Consider the following 23,943-nt stretch of genomic DNA (forward strand, 5'->3'; position numbering starts at 1 on the left):
GCTAACTCATAATACACTCGCACAAAAAAATAAAATAAACACACATTCACATAGTACACGCATACACACACGCATAATGGAGATAAGTATATCTACATAACACATCTACATACACAGTAAGGTTTTTGTTCAGACGACCAAACAATATTTTGGTTCATTCATTCATGGTTGTTACAGTCATACCTTTTTTATTTATATTTCACTATATGAGATCTTTTTTCTCAAGATGAAGTGTCATTTTTTTATTGCAAAAACATTTATCAAAGACGTATGTAAGAGTGACATTTGTGTTAAAGTGGATGTTTCGATGGATTTCATGGAAACAAAAACAAAACAATAGTGCGGTTTTTAACAAAATTTACCAATCACCAACAATAATCTGATCACTGTATTCTACAGGTTGTTATGATTACTGGAATACCACATACTTTCATGTTATTCACTGGTTTGTAATGTTTACTTTTAAAAACTGTATTAAAAAAATTATTATTGTAATGGTTTTTCAAAAATTTGTAATAATTTTGTAGGAAAAAAAAATCTCTTGGCTTTTTTTTAATTTCTAATATACAGAAATGCACCGGTCTATAGGGATGTTTCTCTATGTGCCAGTACAATTTGCCTGTAAAAAAGAAGAACATCATTTAGCTCTTTAGACAGAAAAAAAGCTCTTATTAGCAGTGCAGCTTGTGGCTCACAGAAAAGCTCCTGTTAGGAGTTTGGGTCCTGGTGCAGACCCCCAAAAATGTAACTATAAAAGTATTGAGTAATACAGGGACCCTTCCTTATGTGTCAGTACAATATGCCTGTAAAGAGGAAGAACATCATTTAACCTAAAGTTTAGAGAAATGCAGGGAGCCTTTTCCTAATGCATGACGAGAATCTACAGGGGGGAAATGATCACAGCAGCGTATGAGCAACCTGCAGTGCGACTGAGCCCTCCTCCCCTATAGGCCCCTATGCTGCTGAGCTTGTTGCATATGTGGTATGCTCACCCCTCAGGTATAATGCATCAATTTGATAGTCAAAGCTATTCAGCTTAGAGAAGATAGTCTCAGCTCACATCAACGAGATATATCAAAAGTCTATTCCTAAAATATAAACCTATCCCCATCCAAAGGATATGTGTGATCACTTACTGGTTGCTGGGGATCATACTGCAGGGATGTCCATGGATTCCAAGATTTGGTCTCTGCACCCCGAAACCATTCCATTCATTGCATAGAATAGAGGTGAACATGTTCGAACACTGCGCCTGTCATTTTCTATGGGACTGCTGGAAATATCCAAGCACAGACAGTCCCAGATACAATGAATGGCGTGCAGATTGAGCATGTGCATCCCTACTCCATTTAAGACAGGGCTCTGCAGACTTCAATTTTCGAGCCCCAATATTGACGGGTCTCAGTAGTCAGCTCCCCCAGAGATCAGTAAGTTAGCCTATTCTCAATAAATATGGGATAGCAATATTTTGGGAATACAGTAACTATTGCATAACTTTTTATTGCGCAATGATTCAGCCTAATTTACATAATGAGGAAGGAGGACGTTATCTAGAAACTAGAACTAAGGGGTACCGTCACACAGTGCCATTTTCATCGCTACGACGGCACGATTCGTGACGTTGCAGCGTCGTATGATTATCGCTCCAGCGTCGTATACTGCGGTCACACGTTGCAATACACAGCGCTGGAGCGATAATTTCATGATGTATTTGCGATGTAGAAGCCGTTGGTTACTGTGCGCACATCATATACAACCTGTGTCACACGATGCAATCATGCCGCCACAGCGGGACACTAGACGAAAGAAAGAAAGATTCAAACGATCTGCTACGACGTACGATTCTCAGCGGGGATCCGGATTGCAGTAGCGTGTCAGACACAACGATATTGTAACGATATCGCTAGAACGTCACGAATCGTGCCGTCGTAGCGATGAAAATGGCACTGTGTGACGGTACCCTTATCTCTGATGACAAGAGACATTGGAAGACATTGTGTAGTAAGTGGGGCCGCTCGGTGGGGGGTATGTTGGTATTTAATCTTTCATGTAAAACAGGTAAATGCAATCAGAGGTTCATGCAATACTGGTCTGTTCAAAGATTAACAGAAGGGGCAGAGTATCAGTAGGTGGAGTTGGAGGTCGGCTTCTCTTGCCAGCACCAGATCTACACCCAGGCTGTTTTCATATCAGAAGATCTGGATTGAAAACCCTTATACGATTATGGCCGCCTTCAGTTTTTCACCAGGCATGTGTGATGGGGTCTTATCTCAAATTCATCATAGTGAGTATGAAAGTCCATGAATGTTTAATTTCCTGTATAAATCCTAGCATTATTGTAAGGTACTATGAGTGAACACATAAAGGGATTCTCTCAGGTTGAAAATGACATCATAACTGCAGGCTGGATACAATAGAGCAGAAGGATCTGATCTGTCATGATACAGCTGTTGGGTGACCCGGGAGCAGGAGCTCCTTCCCTGTCCCTAACACTAGAGGGCACCCTAGCACGCCCTATTCTCCAAGATACTTCTGAAGGTGAAGAAGCCGGAGCCCCCACCCTTGCCTTATCTCCTGAATCAGCCCCCCCACATTACATTTAATTGACTGAAATCTCTGGTGTTTGTATACATAGGAGTCCAGTGGACAGTTCTATTCTGTGATTGACAGTCTTCCCTGTATGACTAATCATGCAGAGATAGCTGTCAATCAGTGAGTAGGACCGCGCAGTGGACTCATATACAAACAAACACCAACATAGTGTTGCTTTTGTATATTGCATATTAGGTCATTGCGTATTCCTCAAATAACCTGTAACATATGCCTTAAAGCAGGGATGGACAATTAATTTCTCCAAAGGGGTCACATGAGAGACCGTGACTGTTGTGGAAGGCCGAACCAATCGGCTGAAATTAATTCTGCTCAATATTAATATTAATAATTATTTTATATTAATATTAATTTAGCACTTAGTATTGAGCAGAATTAAGTATGCTGGCATCCCCTTATATATAGTATAAGCCAACATACAGCCCCCTATATAACGTATGAGCCCACACATAGCCTCCTTTATACAGGACTAGCTGAAGAGCCCGGCATTGCCTGGACATAGTAAGTATCTGTGGTTAGTTATAGCACCTCACTTCTCTTATTTTCCCATCACGCCTCTCATTTTCCCCCTCACATCTCTCATTTTCTCCCTTACACCTCTCATTTTCCCCCTCACTCCTCTTATTTTCCCCCTCATTCCTCTTATTTTCCCCCTCACTTCTCTTATTTCCCCCCTCACGCCTCTCATTCCCCCCTCACTCCTCTCATTCCCCCCTAACACTTGTCATTTCGACCTCACATCTGTCATTTTCCGATCACTCCACTATTTTCCCTCACTCCTCTCATTTTGCACTCACACCTTTTCATTTTCAACTCACACCCCTCATTTTCACCTCACACCTCTCATTTTCCCCTCAGTATATACATGTTTGTCATCTCCCTTATATATAGTATACACCTGTATGTCATCTCCTGTATATAGTATACACCTGTATGTCATCTCCCCTGTAAATAGTATATACCTGCTGTATGTCATCTCCTCCTGTATATTGTATATACCTATGTGTCATCTCCTCCTGTATATAGTATATACCTGTATGTCATCTCTTCTGTATATACTATATACCTGTATGTCATTTCATCCTATATATAGTATATACCTGTATGTCATCTCCTGTATATACTATATACTATATACCTGTATGTCATCTCCCCCGTATATAGTATATACCTGCTGAATGTCATCTCCTCCTCTATATACCTGTGTCATCTCCTCTTTTATATAGTATATACCTGTATGTCATCTCCTCCTGTATATAGTATATACGTGTGTCATCTCCTCCTGTATATAGTATATACCTGTAAGTCATCTCCTCCTGTATATAGTATATACCTGTGTGTCATCTGCTCCTGTATATAGTATATAAATGTGTGTCATCTCCTCCTGTATATAGTATGTACCTGTATGTCATCTCCTCCTATATATAGTATATACCTGTGTGTCATCTCCTCCTGTATATAGTATATACCTGTGTGCCATCTGCTCCTGTATATAGTATATATCTGTGTGTCATCTCCTCCTGTATATAGTATATACCTGTGTGTCATCTCCCCCTGTATATAGTATATACCTGTGTGTCATCTCCTCCTGTATATAGTATATATCTGTGTGTCATCTCCCCTGTATATAGTATGTACCTGTATGTCATCTCCTCCTGTATATAGTATGTACCTGTATGTAATCTCCTGTATATAGTATATACCTGTGTGTCATCTCCCCTGTATATAGTATATACCTGTGTGTCATCTCCCCTGTATATAGTATATACCTGTGTGTCATCTCCCCTGTATATAGTATGTACCTGTATGTCATCTCCCCTGTATATAGTATATACCAGTGTGTCATCTCCTCCTGTATATAGTATATACCTGTGTCATCTTCCCTGTATATAGTATATATGTGTGTGTCATCTCCCCTGTATATAGTATATACCTGTGTGTCATCTCCTCCTGTATATAGTATATATCTGTGTGTCATCTCCTCCTGTATTAGACCTCGTTCACACGTTATTTGCTCAGTATTTTTACCTCAGTATTTGTAAGCTAAATTGGCAGCCTGATAAATCCCCAGCCAACAGGAAGCCCTCCCCCCTGGCAGTATATATTAGCTCACACATACACATAATAGACAGGTCATGTGACTGACAGCTGCCGGATTCCTATATGGTACAGTTGTTGCTCTTGTAGATTGTCTGCTTATTAATCAGATTTTTATTTATGAAGGATAATACCAGACTTGTGTGTGTTTTAGGGCGAGTTTCGTGTGTCAAATTGTGTGTGTTTTAGGGCGAGTTTCATGTGTCAAGTTGTGTGTGTTGAGTTGCGTGTGGCGACATGCATGTAGCGACTTTTATGAGATGAGTTTTGTGTGGCGACATGCGTGTAGCAACTTTTTGTATGTCGAGTTGCATGTGACAGGTTAGTGTAGCAAGTTGTGTGCAGCAAGTTTTACACATGGCGAGTTTTATGTGTGGTGCGTTTTGAGTATGTGCAAGTTTTGTGTGAGGCAACTTTTGCATGTGTTGCAACTTTTGTGCATGTGGCAATTTTTCCACGTGTGCAAGTTTTGCATGTGGCAAGTTTTGCGTGAGCCTAGTTTTGCATGTGGCGAGTTTTGCGCGTGGCGAGTTTTGAGCGGCGACTTTTGTGTTTCGACTTTTATGTGGCGAGGTTGGTGTATGTGTGGTGAAATGTGTGCTGAGGGTGATATGTATTCAAGCACGTGGTAGTGTGTGGCACATTTTGCATGTGTGTTCATATCCCCGTGTGTGGTGAGAATCCCATATCGGGGCCCCACCTTAGCAACTGTACGGCATATACTTTTTGGCGCCATCGCTCTCACTCTTTAAGTCCCCCTTGTTCACATCTGGCAGCTGTCAATTTGCTTCCAACACTTTTCCTTTCAGTTTTTCCCCATTATGTAGATAGGGGCAAAATTGTTTGGTGAATTGGAACGCGCGAGGTTAAAATTTCGCCTCACAACATAGCCTATGACGCTCTCAGGGTCCAGACGTGTGACTGTGCAAAATTTTGTGGCTGTAGCTGCGACGGTGCAGATGCTAATCCCGGATATATACACACACGTACACACACACATTCAGTTTATATATTAGATGAGCCTCCACATAGCCTCCCATATACAGAATGAGCCCCACATAGCCTCCCTATATACAGTGTGTTCCCCACATAGCCTCCCTATATACAGCATGAGCCCCACATAGCCTTTCATATACAGAATGAGCCCCACATAACCTTCCTATACACAGCATGAGCTCCACATAGCCTCTCTATATACAATGTGAGCCCCACATAGCCTAATATATAGAGATGGGCAAACCCGAACAGTAAAGTTTGTCATCCGTACCGAACACCTACTGTTAGAGCATGGACACCGAAAACAGACTTCACCAGGAAGTCCGTGTTACTGCCCCCGAACACCAGATGTTTGTTATTCTGTCATGTGCATGACAGCGCGGCAAACGCTGCTTTTGATTGGTGGTAAAATCATCACTGCCGGTCAGACAGCCGCAGTTCCTACGCTGTCAATGACAGCGTGAGCCCACAGCTATGATCGGAGATATAAAAGTTACCTCCGGTCATTGCTGTCAGCTGATGGGATTATTGATCCCATCACTCGGCGCATGCTGCCGCTAATAACAGTGAGAGCAGGAGTGGCTGATGGGAGTATTCATCAATCGATCCCTGCGCTGTAAATAAATAATTTAAAAGTGCAAAATAAATTATACATGGTTTTCTAAATATTTTAAAAATATAGATCTGAAAATTGTGATGTGCATTTGTATTCAGCCCCCTGTAGTCTGATACCCCTAAATAAAATCCTGAGTGACCAATTGCCTCCAGAAGTCACATAATTAGAAAATTGAGTCCATCTATGTGTAATTTATTCTCAGTATAACTACAGTTGTTCTGTGAAGGCCTCAGAGGTTTGTTTGAAAACATTAGGGATCAAACATCATCATCAAAACCAAGGAACACACCAGACGGGTCAAGGATAAAGTTGTAAAGTTGTGAAGAAGAGTAAAGCAGGGTTAGGTTATGAAAAAATAGCCCAAGCCCACTGAGTACTGTTCAATCCATTGTCTAAAAATGGATAGAGTATGGCATAACTGAAAAACTACAAAAACCTGGCCTTTATGAAAGAGTGGCAAGAAGAAAGTATTTTTTGAAAGCAAGCCCTAAAATGCCTCATTTGCAGTGTGCAAAAATCCAGGTAAGCTAGCATGTGGGAGAAAGCACTCTAGTCAGATGAGACCATAATAGAACTTCCTGTGCTAAATGCAAAATGTTATGTGTGGTGGGAAACTAACACTGCATATCACCCTGAAAAATCATTCCCACCGTCAAACATGGTGGTGGCAGGAACATGCTGTAGGGATGCATGTTTTCTGCAGGGACAGGGAAGCTGATCAGAGTTGATGGGAAGGTGGATGGAGCTAAATCCAGGGCAATTCTAGAGGAAAACCTGTTAAGAGCAGCAATATACTTGAGACTGGTGCATAGGTTCACCTTCCAGCAGGACAGCAACCCTACACATACTGCCAGAGCTACAATGGAATGGCTAAAAGCAAAGCATATTCATGTGTGTGAATGGCTCCATCACAGACCAGACCTAAATTCCACTGAGAATCTGTGGCAATACTTGAAAATTGCTATTCACAGACATCTCCATCTAATCTCACTGAGGTAGAGCTAGTATGCAAATAAGAATGGGCATAAAGCTGGTGGAGACATCCACCTAAAGACTTGCAGGAGTATCTCATTGTAATTATGTATGAGGGAATTTATTGGACACATCTCAAATGAATTTGAGATTCTGCCTTTTACCCAGCAATGGTGACCAAGGGAAATTTGCAATTTTGTATGGCCACCTTCCATAAAACAGAAATGCTGTCAGCCCCAGAGCCATCAGTCTTTTTGCTCTTGCACGAGAAGATGGGTATAAGTGCCCAGAACTGGAGACTGGATCATTGCAGTACCTGAACAGTAGTAGTTGGTGGAGAATGATGTCTCCTCGCACAGGTTGATACTACTCCAGCAAAAAATGTGGTTGGCAATGCACCAACAACGTGCAGGAATGCAGTAACTGATGAAATATGCCAATTAGAAGCGTTCATGGTTTCTAATAATTGCTGTCAGATATTTATGGAGTTTGGCTACTTGATAGCTTAGAGAATATGACATGAGGTTCAGAGTTGAGTGTGGCTCTTAACAGAATGGACTTTGGTTGCAGAAAATGAGATAAGATGTAGAGTATTTTGTAAGAAGTAGCAGGATCAGGGAAAGTGCTGGTTACTGTGTTACATAGAAGGACAGAATACGGGCTGTACTTTCTCTCCGGACACAAGACTACTTTCTTTTCTTTTTAATTTTAGCCTTTTGATTTGCAGAGAGATTATTAACTCACAGACGTTCTCACTTCCCCCTGGCTGTTCCATATCAGAATTTGACGGTTTATGTTGCAATTAATACCCTGGACTGGCATGAAATTAGTAATGATTGACATTGCTTTTACAATGAAATATTACATTGCAATCATTGTATAGACTGAAATGTGAAATTGTCCATTAATATAAAAAAGTGTTAATATTCCATGGAAACGCTCATGCGTCATTATCTGGAGGAGACTTTGACCATAGTGACTAATGTGATTGATTTTGTTTTCTTCCCAGGATCAGATAGCGGATATCTACTTGGACAGAGTAGTCTCTGCCACGAGGCACTGCCATAGAATAAAGATCCCCCTCTGACCATTTGTAATTCCTTGACTGTCTCTTTGGACACTTTGTGGACTTGGACACTTTGTGGACTTGGTAAGGTAGTTAGACATGGCGTTTCTCACTCACCTATTGGCATGCATCTTTGGAACCGGTGCATGGGTTGCCATTAATGGTCTATGGGTAGAACTTCCACTTATCGTGAATGATCTTCCTGAAGGATGGTACTTACCATCCTACCTTACTATCCTCATCCAGATGGCCAACATCGGACCTCTATTTGTTACTGTAATGCACAAAGTGAAGCCTGGCTGGCTGAAGGAAGTCGCTGTTATATACACCATTACTGCTCTTGGAATCATGGCCTCATTCCTTCTGGCTTTTTTCTGGAAAGAAACCACATTGATAGCAGGACAGATGCATAGTACTGGATTCCTGATCCTAACCTTCTTCCTTTCAGTGGTAGACTGTACCTCATCAGTGACTTTCTTGCCCTTCATGATGCAACTGCAACCTAAATACATCACTACATATTTCATTGGCGAGGGGCTCAGTGGTCTCATCCCAGGACTGTTGTCCTTGATTCAAGGTGTCGGGATGATGAAGTGTGTTAACGTTACAAGGAATGAGAGCACAACCTGGTTGAATGCTACTGATGATGAATATTACATAGAAACCCAATACTTTCCAGCCAAGTTCTCAGTTCAGATCTTCATGTTTCTCTTGTCCATTATGATGGTCTTCTGCCTGGTGGCTTTTTTCTTCCTAAAAAGACTATCCCAGGAAGATCCCAGCTCCAATGCTACCTTACTTCAAAGTACGGTCACCCTGAACTCTTACTCAACAACTGATGTAAACTTATCATGTAATACGGGTCCTTCAGATACAAGTAAAAGCACAGAAGACATCCTTCATGGCAGCGGGACTCCATCAGACTCGGATAACAATTTAGCAAAGTATTCTTGGGGTCACTATGCTCTCATTTACTTCCTTACCGGATGGGTGAATGCTCTCACCAATGGCATCCTACCATCTATACAGACATACTCTTGCATGCCGTACGGTAACTTGGCCTACCATCTCTCTGCTGCCCTTGGCTCCATGGCCAATCCTTTGGCTTGCCTAATTGCCATGTTTCTACCTAGCAGGTAAGTGTCCCAAATAACTAGAACAGACTAGAATATGTGAAAAACTACAAAATGTAGTAACCAATTTATTAGCATAAATTACTGTTAGCCATTAAAAGGTATCAACCACTGAGGACTCTCAATTCTAAATATTTTTCTGGAATAAAGACGTCTTTAGCTAAGGAAATGGAAAACTTATTGAAGTCAATGTATTGTTAGGCAGGTATTCACCAAGTATATTTAGCTTAAGTGATGGTTCTTAAGGAAAGTAAACCTACCAACAATCCATATATCGGTAAAGGTCAGGACCACAACCTTTTCTGAGATGGATAGTACTCTCCTTAGTTGCAGACCAGGTCATTCATTTGCACAGGCTGTACACATGTCTATCGCTTGCTGCAGACCAGCCTTGGTTGTTACATCTGAAAATAAATACAGATAAGTATTGCTTCATAGTGACTTAGTTAGTCTAATAACACAATGTCTATAAAAGTTTATACCTGGGCATATTATCACCAAATTAATCATTATTCAAGTTAATCATTAATCTCACTATTAAGTACTGAACACCTACCTCTATCTACTGCCTTTGACCCCAATATCCAAACCACACATCTCACCAAAACTCAATCATCTTTGGTAGCTGCTATTCTATTTGGGAAAGGAAAATATAATGGGTTGTCCAGTCTTAAGCTACAAGTCTGCAGTCGCTCTATGTGACTGCAGACTTGTGGATCCTCACATTGTGCACATTGCATGCTGTGAGGATTCTCTGTTGCCGGTGCTGGGAGCTGTGGGAGCGTAAACACAAGTATGTGATTTGCCTACATGCCATCATGTGCCGACTAGATTGACACACTTGCACTGAGCAAGGCTGTATCGAAAGAGGCTGGATAGAGTTTAGTCGGAATGTGGCTGGTAGTATGCAAGTAGCATACTTGCGGTCTCACGACTGCCTTCTCCTGGAGCCAAAGAATCAAAGTGTTAATAATTTATTTTTATCAGCTAACAAAATGCAAAGTGAATGAACAAAAGAGAAATCTAAATTGCAACAATAATTGCTGTGACCGCCTTTCTAAAGTACATCAATTCTTCTAAGAACACCTACACGCAGTTTTTGAAGTAACTCAGATGGGAGGTTGTGCCAAACATCTTGCAGAAATAACCACTGATCTTCTCTGAATGTCCCTTGTGCAAATCCTTCTGTCTTTGTAAGGAGGTGACGGAGGTCGTCATATGCTTCCCTCTCTTTGGACATTGTTCACATTTGATGCGTGCGGTGGTTCCAGAGCATTTATATGTGTTAATGTGTTTATGTTCTGCAATGTGAATGTATTTGATTTGTGTCGTGTACAGAATTAGGAATATAATAGAAGGTAGTATAGGACAATAGTGGGATTAGAATATAGGGGGCATGTTAGAGACAGGGAATAAGAGTATTAGCTTAGGTATAGGCAGCATAGGGGTTTTCCAGACTAGTAAGAGTTACAGAGTAGTGTAGTGCAGAACAGTGGAGATGTACTGTAGAGAGGACACTTCCTGGTTAGTGAACAGAGCTTGAGCAGCCATGCCCAGGGCGAGAGTGGAGATGCAGCAGTGAATAGGGGCAGTCTGACAGCCATGGGGATAAGGTTACGTCGGCAAGAAGGGGCCCCAGGCAAGCCATCACCAGCTTAAACGGAACCGTTCCAAAGAGAATCCGGGGCTTACGGCCGGTACTAGGTGAAGCTGAGATGGCGAACCTTTTGCTATTTTCTTTCCAAGCTGGACCAGGGGAATGGCAGGAAGCTGGTGGGCCTAAAGGCACGGAAAGGACAGGGATTGTCCAGGAAAGAGCAGTGATCGCTGGAACATGACAGGGATTGTCCAGGAAGAGCAGTGATTGCTGGAACAGGACAGGGATTGTCCAGGAAGAGCAGTGATTGCTAGGGAGACAGGAAAGCCCTAGAAAAGTCACCGTGTATGCACTGTGCCGCCTCTGTACTGAAGACCCTGCTGATAAGTAAAGTTAACCTGTTAAGAATGGACACTGTCTCCGGAGTTGTTTGTGAGACCCATGGAGCTGAAGCTGGAATGATGGAAGCAGAGGGGGCTCTGGTCATTAACGTGAGTGTTCTGTTTCATTTGTGGGGCGCCAGGGTGTGGGAACATCACAGCTCGTTGCCACGACTACCACCGTGGCCGCCTTACATCTTCATGCAATCCCAGACAGACTAGATTATGTTGAGATCAGGGCTCAGTGTGGCCATATCACCACTTCCAGGACTCATTGTTCTGCTTTATGATAAAGATAATTATTAACCCCTTCATGACCCAGCCTATTTTGGCCTTAATGACCTGGCCGTTTTTTGCAATTCTGACCAGTGTCCCTTTATGAGGTAATAACTCAGGAACGCTTCAACGGATCCCAGCGATTCTGAGACTGTTTTTTCGTGACATATTGGGCATCATGTTAGTGTTAAATTTAGGTCGATAATTTCTGAGTTTATTTGTGAAAAAAACGGAAATTTGGCGAAAATTTTGAAAATTTTGCAATTTTCACATTTTTAATTTTTATTCTGTTAAACCAGAGAGTTATGTGACACAAAATAGTTAATAAATAACATTTCCCACATGTCTACTTTACATCAGCACAATTTTGGAAACAATTTTTTTTTTTGCTAGGAAGTTATAAGGGTTAAAATTTGACCAGTGATTTCTCATTTTTACAACAAAATTTACAAAACCATTTTTTTTACGGACCACCTCACATTTGAAGTCTTTTTGAGGGTTCTATATGGCTGAAAATACCCAAAAGTGACACCATTCTAAAAACTGCACCCCTCAAGGTACTCAAAACCACATTCAAGAAGTTTATTAACCCTTCAGGTGTTTCACAGCAGCAGAAGCAACATGGAAGTAAAAAATGAACATTTAACTTTTTAGTCACAAAAATGATTTTTAGCAACAATTTTTTTATTTTCCCAATGGTAAAAGGAGAAACTGGACCACGAACGATATTGTCCAATTTGTCCTGAGTACGCTGATACCTCATATGTGGGGGTAAACCACTGTTTGGGCGCACGGCAGGGCTCGGAAGGAAAGGAGCCATTTGACTTTTTGAATGAAAAATTGGCTCCAATCTTTAGCGGACACCATGTCGCGTTTGGAGAGCCCCCGTGTGCCTAAACATTGGAGCTCCCCCACAAGTGACCCCATTTTGGAAACTAGACCCCCCAAGGAACTTATCTAGAAGCATAGTGAGCACTTTAAACCCCCAGGTGCTTCACAAATTGATCCGTAAAAATGAAAAAGTACTTTTTTTTCACAAAAAAATTATTTTAGCCTCAGTTTTTTCATTTTCACATGGGCAACAGGATAAAATGGATCCTAAAATTTGTTGGACAATTTCTCCTGAGTACACCGATACCTCACATGTGGGGGTAAACCACTGATTGGGCACATGGTAAGGCTCGGAAGGGAAGGAGCGCCATTTGACCTTTTGAATGAAAAATTATCTCCATCGCTAGCGGACACCATGTCACGTTTGGAGAGCCCCTGTGTGCCTAAACATTGGAGCTCCCCCACAAGTGACCCCATTTTGGAAACTAGAGCCCCCAAGGAACTTATCTAGAAGCATAGTGAGCACTTTAAACCCTCAGGTGCTTCACAAATTGATCCGTAAAAATGAAAAAGTACTTTTTTTTCACACAAAATTTATTTTAGCCTCAATTTTTTCATTTTCACATGGGCAACAGGATAAAATGGATCCTAAAATTTGTTGTACAATTTCTCCTGAGTACACCGATACCTCACATGTGGGGGTAAACCACTGTTTGGGCACATGGTAAGGCTCGGAAGGGAAGGAGCGCCATTTGACTTTTTGAATGGAAAATTAGCTCCAATCGTTAGCAGACACCATGTCGCGTTTGGAGAGCCCCTGTGTGCCTAAACATTGGAGCTCCCCTACAAGTGACCCCATTTTGGAAACTAGACCCCCAAGGAACTTATCTAGATGCATAGTGAGCACTTAAAACCCCCAGGTGCTTCACAGAAGTTTATAACGCAGAGCCGTGAAAATAAAAAATAATTTTTCTTTCCTCAAAAATGATTTTTAGCCCGCAATTTTTTATTTTCCCAAGGGTAATAGGAGAAATTGGACCCCAAATGTTGTTGTCCAGTTTGTCCTGAGTACGATGATACCCCATATGTGGGGGTAAACCACTGTTTGGGCGCACGGCAAGGCTCGGAAGGGAAGGCGCGCCATTTGGCTTTTTGAATGGAAAATTAGCTCCAATCATTAGCGGACACCATGTCGCGTTTGGAGAGCCCTTGTGTGCCTAAACATTGGAGCTCCCCCACAAATGACCCCATTTTGGAAACTAGACCTCCCAAGGAACTAATCTAGATGTGTGGTGAGCACTTTGAACTCCCAAGTGCTTCACAGAGGTTTATAACGCAGAGCCATGAAAATAAAAAATAATTTTTCTTTTCTCAAAAATTATTTTTTAGCCCACAATTTTTTATTTTCCCAAGGGTAACAAGAGAAATTGGATGCCAAAAGTTGTTGTCCAGTTTCTCCTGAGTACGCTGATACCCCATATGTGGGGGTAAACCAATGTTTTGGCACACGTCGGGGTTCGGAAGGGAAGTAGTGACGTTTTGAAATGCAGACTTTGATGGAATGCTCTGCGGGCCTCAGGTTGCGTTTGCAGAGCCCCTGATGTACCTAAATAGTAGGAACTCCCCACAAGTGACCCCATTTTGGAAACTAGACCCCCAAGGGAACTTATCTAGATGTGTGGTGAGCACTTTGAACCCCCAAGTGCTTCACAGAACTTTATAACGCAGAGCCGTGAAAATAATAAATGTATTTCCTTGCCTCAAAAATATTTTTTAGCCCAGAATTTTTTAATTTTCCCAAGGGTAACAGGAGAAATTTGACCCCAAAAGTTGTTGTACAGTTTCTCCTGAGTACGCTGATACCCCATATGTGGGGGTAAACCACTGTTTGGGCACATGCCGGGGCTCGGAAGGGAAGTAGTGACATTTGAAATGCAGACTTTGTTGGAATGGTCTGCGGGCGTCATGTTGCATTTGCAGAGCCCCTAATGTGCCTAAACAGTAGAAACACCCCACAAGTGACCCCATTTTGGAAACTAGACCCCCCAAGGAACTTATCTAGATGTGTGGTGAGCACTTTCAACCCCCAAGTGTTTCACAGAAGTTTATAACGTAGAGCCGTGAAAATAAAAAATAATTGTTCTTTCCTCAAAAATTATGTTTTAGCAAGTAATTTTTTATTTTTGCAAGGGTAACAGGAGAAATTGGACCCCAATAGTTGTTGCCCAGTTTGTCCTGAGTACGCTGGTTCCCCATATGTGGGGGTAAACCACTGTTTGGGCGCACGTCGGGGCTTGGAAGGGAGGGAGCACCATTTGACTTTTTGAATGCAAGATTGGCTGGAATCAATGGTGGCGCCATGTTACGTTTGTAGACCCCTGATGTGCCTAAACAGTGGAAACCCCTCAATTCTAACTTCAACGCTAACCCCAACACACCCCTAACCCTAATCCCAACTGTAGCCATAACCCTAATCACAACCCTAACCAACACACCCCTAACCACAACCCTAACCCCAACACAGCCGTAACCCTAATCCCAACCCTAAACCTAATCCTAACCCTAATCCCAACCCTAACCCTAATCCCAACCCTAACCACAACTGTAACCCCAACACACCCCTAACCCTATCCGTAACCCCAACCACAAGCCTAATCTTAACCCTATTTCCAACCCTAGCCCTAATTCCAACCCTAACTCTAATTCCAACCCTAACCCTAAGGCTATGTGCCCACGTTGCGGATTCGTGTGAGATTTTTCCACATGATTTTTGAAAAATCTGCAGGTAAAAGGCACTGCGTTTTACCTGCGGATTTACAGCGGATTTCCAGTGTTTTTTTGTGCGGATTTCACCTGCGGATTCCTATTGAGGAACAGGTGTAAAACGCTGCGGAATTCGCACAAAGAATTGACATGCTGCGGAAAATACAACGCAGCGTTTCCGCACAGAATTTTCCGCACCATGGGCACAGCGGATTTGGTTTTCCATAGGTTTACACGGTACTGTAAACCTCATGGAAAACTGCTACGAATTCGCAGCGGCCAATCCGCTGCGGATACGCGGCCAATCCGCTGCGGATCCGCAGCCAAATCCGCACTGTGTGCACATGCCCTAACCCTAACCCTAATCCTATCCCTACCCCTAACCCTAACCCTACCCCTAACCCAACCCCTAACCCTAGTTCTAACCCTAACCCTAGTGGAAAAAGAAAAAAAATATTTTATTTTTTTTATTATTGTCCCTACCTATGGGGGTGATAAAGGGGTGGGGTTATTTATTATTTTTTTATTTTGATCGTTGTGATAGAACCTATCACAGCGATCAAAATGTACTTGTAACGAATCTGCCGGCCGGCAGATTCGGCGGGCGCACTGCGCATGCGCCCGCCATTTTGGAAGATGGCGGCGCCCATGGAGAAGACGGACGGGCACCGGGAGCCTCGGTAAGTATAAGGGGGGGAGATCGGGGCACGGGGGGCGTCGGAGCACAGGGGGGTGGCATAGGAGCACGGGGGGAGCGGACAGGAGGACGGGGGAGCGGAGCACAGGACGGAGGGGACTACGGCACAGATCGGTGGCTTGGGGGGGCGATCGGTGGGGCGGGGGGGGGGCTCACATCAGGGTTTCCAGCCATGGCCGATGTTATTGCAGCATCGGCCATGGCTGGATTGTAATATTTCACCAGTTTTTCAGGTGAAATATTACAAATCGCTCTGATTGGCAACAGCCAATCAGAGCGATCGTAGCCACGGTGGGGGGGGGGGGGTGAAGCCACCCCCCCTGGGCTGAAGTACCACTCCCCCTGTCCCTGCAGATCGGGTGAAATTGGAGTTAACCCTTTCACCCGATCTGCAGGGACGCAATCATTCCATGACGCCACATAGACGTCATGGGTCGGATTGGCACGGGTTTTCATGACGCCTACGTGGCGTCATGGGTCGGGAAGGGGTTAAAGGGAAACTGTTAGTAGAATCAACCCTCCTAGCACATCTATATGGGCATGCAGGTCCTAGAAAGTTAAATAAAATGATAACTTGATATTTGCAATCCGATGTCTTATTCCAGAGAAATCCACATTCTTCTTAGATGTAAATGAGCTGTTAAAGAGAACCTGACAGGTGATACCTGCTGCATAATACAGGAGTAGCAACACAGCCAAATATCTTTGACTCTGAAACACTGTGGAATTTCAGAGAAAATCATATATTAATAGCTGCTGGGGACCAAGCCGCACTGTAGACTAACTGGATAGGTGGGTCCCTGGCAGATTCTCTCCACCCGCTGCCCTGGATTGACAAGTCTCTGCCTATGTGTATGTATAGGCAGAGACCTGTCAATCCAGGACTGGGAAAATCCGCCGAAGACCCGCCTGTCCAACTCGTTTACAGAGCGGCTAATAAAGTATGTTTTTCTCTGAAACGACATTGCCAGTGAGAGACATGTAATGGCTGATACTGTGCTTTCATAATCACACATAGCTCTGCAGTGAGATCAGAACTAACACAGTAAAGGAAAGCTAGCATAGTACAGTAAAGCTAACAACTCAGCTGAACAGAATAGCTGAACAATATATTATTACAAACATTTGCATCAGCACTTGAACTCTCATAGTGCTGGCAGCTCTGTTTCAGCTGTGCCTGATTATAATCAACACAGTACAGCAGAGTTGAACCTTGTCTCATTACAAACAAAGCAAGCACATTTGCAGTTGTCCTCTCACAGTGCTGTCAGCTCTACTGTACTTCATTTCCCCCCACACTGGCTGCCTTTGAGATGGAAGCCGAAGGTCTAGGAGAGGACAAGTGGAGTTGCAAATGTTTTTTTAATGAGGTAAACTTTAATTTTGCTGTATTTTGTTAGCTCTGTTGTACGTTGTTAGTTCTGATCTCACGACAGAGCTGTGTGTGATTAAGAGAGCAGACTTCCAGTTAATACATGTCTCACACTGGTAACTAGATCTCCACTTATTTAAAATAATCTCTGGACACAGATTATCAGGGAGATCTATTTCTCTCTAATAAGATATCGGATTGTAGATATCAAGGTATTAATTAATTCAACTTTCTCTGACCAGCATGCTCATATAGATGGCTGATGAGGTTTAATCTTACCGTCATGCTGCTGCAGTGCAGTATAGCGAAACCTCCACCAGGGGGAGCTGGTGAGGGAAGTGAGGCTGCACACACAGCGTAGCAGCACAGAGCAGCAGCACAGGCGCCACCAAGTGGCGAGAGAGTGGTCACACAAGCCGAGTCAAAAAACAGTCAGGAGCAGAAGTACCAGATGTTGCAGCAGTACACGTGGTCAGTTCAAATACATAGAAGAATTGATACTATTTTGAAGACAAAAGGAGGTCACATCATATATTGATGTGATTTAAGTTTCTCTTTTGTTCATTCACTTTTCATTTTGGTAATTGATAAAAATAAACAATGACTATTTCTATTTATTTTTTTTAAAGCATTCTTACTTTGCTGAATTTTTCCCACACTTGCCTAAAGTTTTTGCACAGCAATGTATATGTTTATCTAAGTGGACATGGTAAAGAAGCTCTGCCAACAAAGCTTTATCCTCTTAATATATTGCAATCAATGTATTATACAGCACTGTGCACTTACAATTGCTCATTTTGCCTTTCTATACAGTTCATTATTCTCTTTTTTTTCTGTAGTTAGAAACAGGAAGTATCTTGCCTACAGAAATCATTCCGCTCTTCAACTCCTGACTCAGATGCTCCACTCTTCCCCCTTCCCATAAATTTTTGCAGTGACTCATGACTTGTGCAGATAAAATTGATCTTCTCTTTCTACAAAGAGCTTAAAAGATTCAGCTAGTCAGCTTTTAATCTTGTGATGTCATAGACCTAATGGTAAAAATATATTAAGAGGATAAAAACTTTTATAGAAGTGTTTCTTTAAAAAAAGGAACAAAATAGCAATTACTCATCTAGTAAATCACCACCCGCACCAGCTCTGCCACTTCTGGTGGGTCATTAATATTTTTTTACTGTCCTGCAGTGATGATGTGTCAGTCATGGGCACATGTGGAGACAGTAGTATGGTTGGCCCACAATCACAGCACATTAACAAAGATTACAAAAAATAAAAAAATTAGGCCCACTTGTAGCATTGCCCGAGGTGGTAGCCGTAGGTGAGTGTCATGACTCAGACACCCTGGCACATTGCAGAAAAAATTAGTGTTCCGGGTGTGTGTGTGTATGCTAGCAGTGTTGCTATTGGTACCTTCACTTTTATGCCAGTCCCATTCAACGTTTCAACAGGTCCATTAGACTTCAAGACAAGGACACCAGACAGGTTCATAAACAAGACACTCTTGGCAACACACTTAGGTACACAAGGCAGCAGGCAGTGCACTTTACAACTTCTTCTGTCTCATACAGAGATGCATTCTAATCAGTTTTTGGTGACGGGACTTTACATGTGGACGGTAGACAAGGAGAGCAAATGGGATACATCTCCATCTTCCCGATGCAGGAACATATGGGTCAATATGTTATGCTGTGAACTCTGCACCCAAACAAAAGGCCGTGATATATTAACGAAGGCCTCCCTTGGAGCCGCGTCCCTCTAACATGTCCTGAGCTGGTCTAGAACCTTCTCTACAGGGCCTCTCACAACTCTCACTGCCACGGAGTGACGGTTTGTTGCATTTCCTCCACTTCCGCATCCTCCTCACTGATGTCTATGAGCCAATCCTGCCGCTCACCCACCTCTTGGCCACTATACACCATCTTCTCTTGATCTTCCTCTTCCAGCTCCTCACACCATGCATGCTGCTAAGAAAATGGTGCAAATGGTGCCAGTCACTCCTTTACCAAGCACTTCATGTGGTTTTTGCTCTGTCTCTTCCTGGGCTGGACTTCTGATGTGTCCACAGCATCACACTTCACTCCTGGTGACTCCGTCTTAGGCCACGCTATCTGCCTTCGCTGTTCTCCACCCGATGGGCCACGCCTCATATTGTGCCGCGCCTTTTTAACCCCTTCACCCCGAAGCCTGTTTTCACCTAAGTGACGGCCAATTTTTACAGTTCTGACCACTGTCACTATATGAGGTCATAACTCTGAAACGCTTCAACGGATCCTGGTGATTCTGACATTGTTTTCTCATGACATATTGTACTTCATAATAGTGGTAAAACTTCTTCGATATGACTTGCATTTATTTGTGAAAAAAACAAAAATTGGTCGAAAATTATGAAAATTTAGCAATTTTCAAACTTTTCGTTTTTATGCCCTTAAATTAGAGAGTTATATCACATAATATAGTTAATAAACAACATTTCCCACATGTCTGCTTTACATCAGCACAATTTTGGAAACATAATTTTTTTTTATTAGGGAGTTATAAGGGTTAAAAGTTGACCAGCGATTTCTCATTTTTGCAACAAAATTTGCAAAACCATTTTTTTTACGGATCACCTCACACTTGAAGTGACTTTGAGGGGTCTATATGACAGAAAATACCCAAAAGTGACACCATTCTAAAAACTGCACCCCTCAAGGTACTCAAAACCACATTCAAAAAGTGTATTAACCCTTCAAGTGCTTCACAGGAATTTTTGGAATGTTTAAAAAAAATTGAACATTTAACTTTTTTTTCACAAAATTTTTACTTCAGATCCAATTTGTTTTATTTTATCGAGGGTAACAGGAGAAATTGGACCACAACAGTCGTTGTACAATTTGTCCTGAGTACGCTGATACCACACATGTTGGGGTAAACCATTGATTGGGCACATGGCAGAGCTCGGAAGGGAAGGAGCGCCATTTGACTTTTCAATGCAAGATTTGCTGGAATTGAGATCGGAACCCATGTTGCGATTGGAGAGCCCCTGACGTGCCTAAACAGTGGAAACCCCCACAAGTGACACCATTTTGGAAAGTAGACCCTCTAAGGAACTAATCTAGATGTGTGGTGAGCACTTTGAACCTCCAAGTGCTTCACATAAGTTTATAATGTAGAGCCGTAAAAAAAAAATTAATATTAATTTTCACAAAATTGATCTTTTTGCCCCAAATTTTTTATTTTCCCAAGGGTAACAGGATAAATTGGACCCCAAAAGTTGTTGTGCGATTTGTCCTGAGTACGCTGATACTTCATATATGGGGATAAACCACTGTTTGAGCGCATGGCAGAGCTCGGAAGGGAAGGAGCGCCGTTTGACTTTTCAATGCAAAATTGGCTGGAATTGAGATCGGAACCCATGTCGCGTTTGGAGAGCCCCTGATGTGCCTAAACAGTGGAAACCCCCCACAAGTGACCCCATTTTGGAAAGAAGACCCCCTAAGGAACTTATCTAGATGTGTGGTGAGCACTTTTAACCCCCAATTGTTTCAGTAAAGTTTAGAATGTAGCGCTGTGAAAATTAAAAAATCGTTTTTTCTTTCCACAAAATGATGTTTTAGCCCGCAATTTTTTTTTCCCAAGGGTAACAGGAGAAATTGGACCACAAAAGTTATTGTCCAATTTGTCCTGAGTACGCTGATACTCCATACATGGGGGGGAACCACTGTTTGGGCGCACGGCAGAGCTCGGAAGGGAAGGAGCGCGTTTGAAATGCAGACTTAGATGGATTCGTCTGCAGGTGTCATGTTGCATTTGCAGAGCCCCTGATGTACCTAAACAGTAAAAAAAAACCACAAGTGACCCCATATTAGAAACTAGACCCCCCAAGGAACTTATCTAGATGTGTTGTGAGAACTTTGAACCAACAAGTGTTTCACTACAGTTTATAACGCAGAGCCATGAAAATAAAAAATATTTTTCTTTCCACGAAAATGATATTTTAGCCCCCACGTTTTTATTTTCTCAAGGGTAACAGGACAAATTGGACCCCAAAAGTTGTTGTCCAACTTGTCCTGAGAACCACTGTTTGGGCGCACAGGAGAACTCGGAAGGGAAGGAGCACTGTTTTAGTTTTTCAAAGCAGAATTGGCTGGAGTTGAGACTGGACGCCATGTCGCGTTTGGAGAGCCCCTGATGTGCCTAAACAGTGGAAACTCCCCAATTCTAACTGAAACCCTAACCCCAACCCTCACCCCAGCCCGAACCCTAGCCCTAACCCCAACCCCAACCCTAACCCTAGTCCTAGTCCTAACCCTAGCCCTAACCCTAACCCTAATGGGAAAATGGAAATACATTTTTTAAAATTTTATTATTTTTCCCTAACTAAGGGGGTGATGAAGGGGGGTTTGATTTACTTTTATAGCTTTTTTTGGTGGATTTTTATGGTTGGCAGCCATCACACACTAAAAGACGCTTTTTATTGCAAAAAATAGTTTTTGCATCACCACATTTTGAGAGCTATAATTTATCCATATTTTGGCCCACAGAGTCATGTGAGATGTTGTTTTTAGCGGGACGAGTTGACGTTTTTATTGGTACCATTTTCGGGCACATGACATTTTTTGTTCGCTTTTTATTCCGATTTTTGGGAGGCAGAATGAACAAAAACCAGCAATTCCTGAAATTCTTTTAGGGGGGGCGTTTATACCGTTCCACGTGTGGTAAAATTGATAAAGCAGCTTTATTCTTCAGGTCAGTACAATTACAGCGATACCTCATTTATGTAATTTTTTTATGTTTTGGCGCTTTTACACAATAAAAACTATTTTATATAAAAAAATAATTGTATTGGCATCGCTTTATTCTGAGAGCTATAACTTTTTTATTTTTCTGCTGATGATGCTGTATGGCTGCTTTTTTTTTGCGGGACAAGATGACGTTTTCAGTGGTACCATAGTTATTTATATCCGTCTTTTTGATCGCGCGCTATTCCACTTTTTGTTCGCCTGTATGATAATAAAGCGTTGTTTTTTGCCTTGTTTTTTTTTTTTTTTTTTGCGGTGTTCACTGAAGGGGTTAACTAGTGGGATAGTTTTATAGAGCGGGTCGTTACGGACGCGGCGATATCAAATATGTGTACTTTTATTGTTTTTTTTAATTTACATAAATAAACGGATTTACTGGGAAATGTTTTTTTTTTCTTTATTTGGGGATTTATTTTTTTTTTTTATACATTCTATTTTTTTTTTTTTACTTTCTACCATTGTCCCACGGTGGGACATCACTGTATTAGATCAGATCGTTGTTCTGACAGTGTGCATAGCACTCTGTCAGATCAGCGATCTGACAGGCAAGTTCAGGAGGCTTTCCGGCGCCTGCTAACAGCAACTCTCAGCAGGCGCCGGCTAGCCAGGTCATTTCATGACCCGGAAGGAGTCCCGTGGCCATCTTGGATCCGGGGACTCCTTCCGGATCACCGGAGCAACGCGATCTCATCGCGTTGCTCAAGTGGGAGAGCGCAGGGAGCCCCCGTCCCTGCGCGATCCCCCTCTATGCCGCTGTCACTACTGACAGCGGCATCAGAGGGGTTAAATGCCCGCGATCGGCGCCAGCGCCGATCGTGGGCATTGCTGCGGGGTGTCAGCTGTCATATACAGCTGACACCCGCACCCGATCACCGCGGCGCTCAGCGCGAGACCGCGGTGATCGGTGCGCTGTACTAGTACTGCGGCTGGCACAAATGCAGTGCCGGCAGCGCAGTACTAGTACGGCGCATGTCACGAAGGGGTTAAGGTACCCACTCCTACTCAGGGCTATTTCTTAGCTGCAGTGCACATTCTTCATCGGGCTGACAATCCTGAGAGCTGCATAGCAAATAGATCAATGGCTGCACTCAACTGTACTAAAGCAAGGAAATGTGAGATACATGAAATGTGAATAGCATAATGGCTTGTGAAATCTATGAAAAAACACATGAGATGCTTAGCACAAGATTTGGCCCATCCACCAAACGTCAAGGTAATCTCAGATCGGATGGGTCCCTGACCTGACTGCTTAGTGTGAACACTTACCTGTGGCTAATAACATGGTAAAGCCTGAATTTATAGGAAGGTCAGAACCAACTGTATTTTGATGTAATTAAAATCACAGTATGGTGAAGGGCGGGGCGTTCAAGTCAGAAAAAATAGTACATAGTAAATATAGGTAAACTGACTGAACAGCAATCTAGTCTGAACAGGTGCATAACCAAAAAAGACTTACATAGCAAATAGATCAATGGCTGCAATCCTGAGAGCTGGACACACTTTTGCGCTCTCGAGCGCAATACCACGCCCACAACAGTCGGTCCTTCTTTTCACCGCTGCCATCGCCATCTTGGAGTCCATGCTTCTGGCCACCATGTTGGGCCATGTGTATTGCGGCGCTCTTCCATCTGTCTACGGGTCTTTTTCGCCACACATTCACCATGAGAGGAACTCGCATCCTGTCGATTATGCTAAATGTAAAGGTGCCCAGGGTGGTAGCTGAAGGCAAGTGTCATGAGTCCGACACTCCGGCACG

General features: G+C 42.7%; 1 protein-coding gene across 2 annotated transcripts in view; it reads left to right on the forward strand.

Annotated features, from left to right (window-relative positions):
* Positions 1 to 1,981: 1,981 nt before the first annotated feature.
* Positions 1,982 to 23,943, forward strand: part of SLC52A3 (solute carrier family 52 member 3) — a 75,360-nt gene continuing 53,398 nt past the window's right edge. Inside the window, exons 1-2 of one of the 2 annotated variants that reach the window (XM_077253044.1) lie at positions 1,982 to 2,001; positions 8,301 to 9,493. In XM_077253044.1, the coding sequence (XP_077109159.1) occupies positions 8,457 to 9,493 (1,037 nt within the window). In that variant the 5' untranslated portion in view covers positions 1,982 to 2,001; positions 8,301 to 8,456. Of the gene's footprint in view, positions 2,002 to 2,142; positions 2,285 to 8,300; positions 9,494 to 23,943 lie in introns of those variants that run through there. The other variant, XM_077253043.1, reaches the window with a different exon arrangement.

This window comes from Ranitomeya variabilis, chromosome 4 (assembly GCF_051348905.1).
Source record: "Ranitomeya variabilis isolate aRanVar5 chromosome 4, aRanVar5.hap1, whole genome shotgun sequence".
NCBI classification, from domain to species: domain Eukaryota; kingdom Metazoa; phylum Chordata; class Amphibia; order Anura; family Dendrobatidae; genus Ranitomeya; species Ranitomeya variabilis.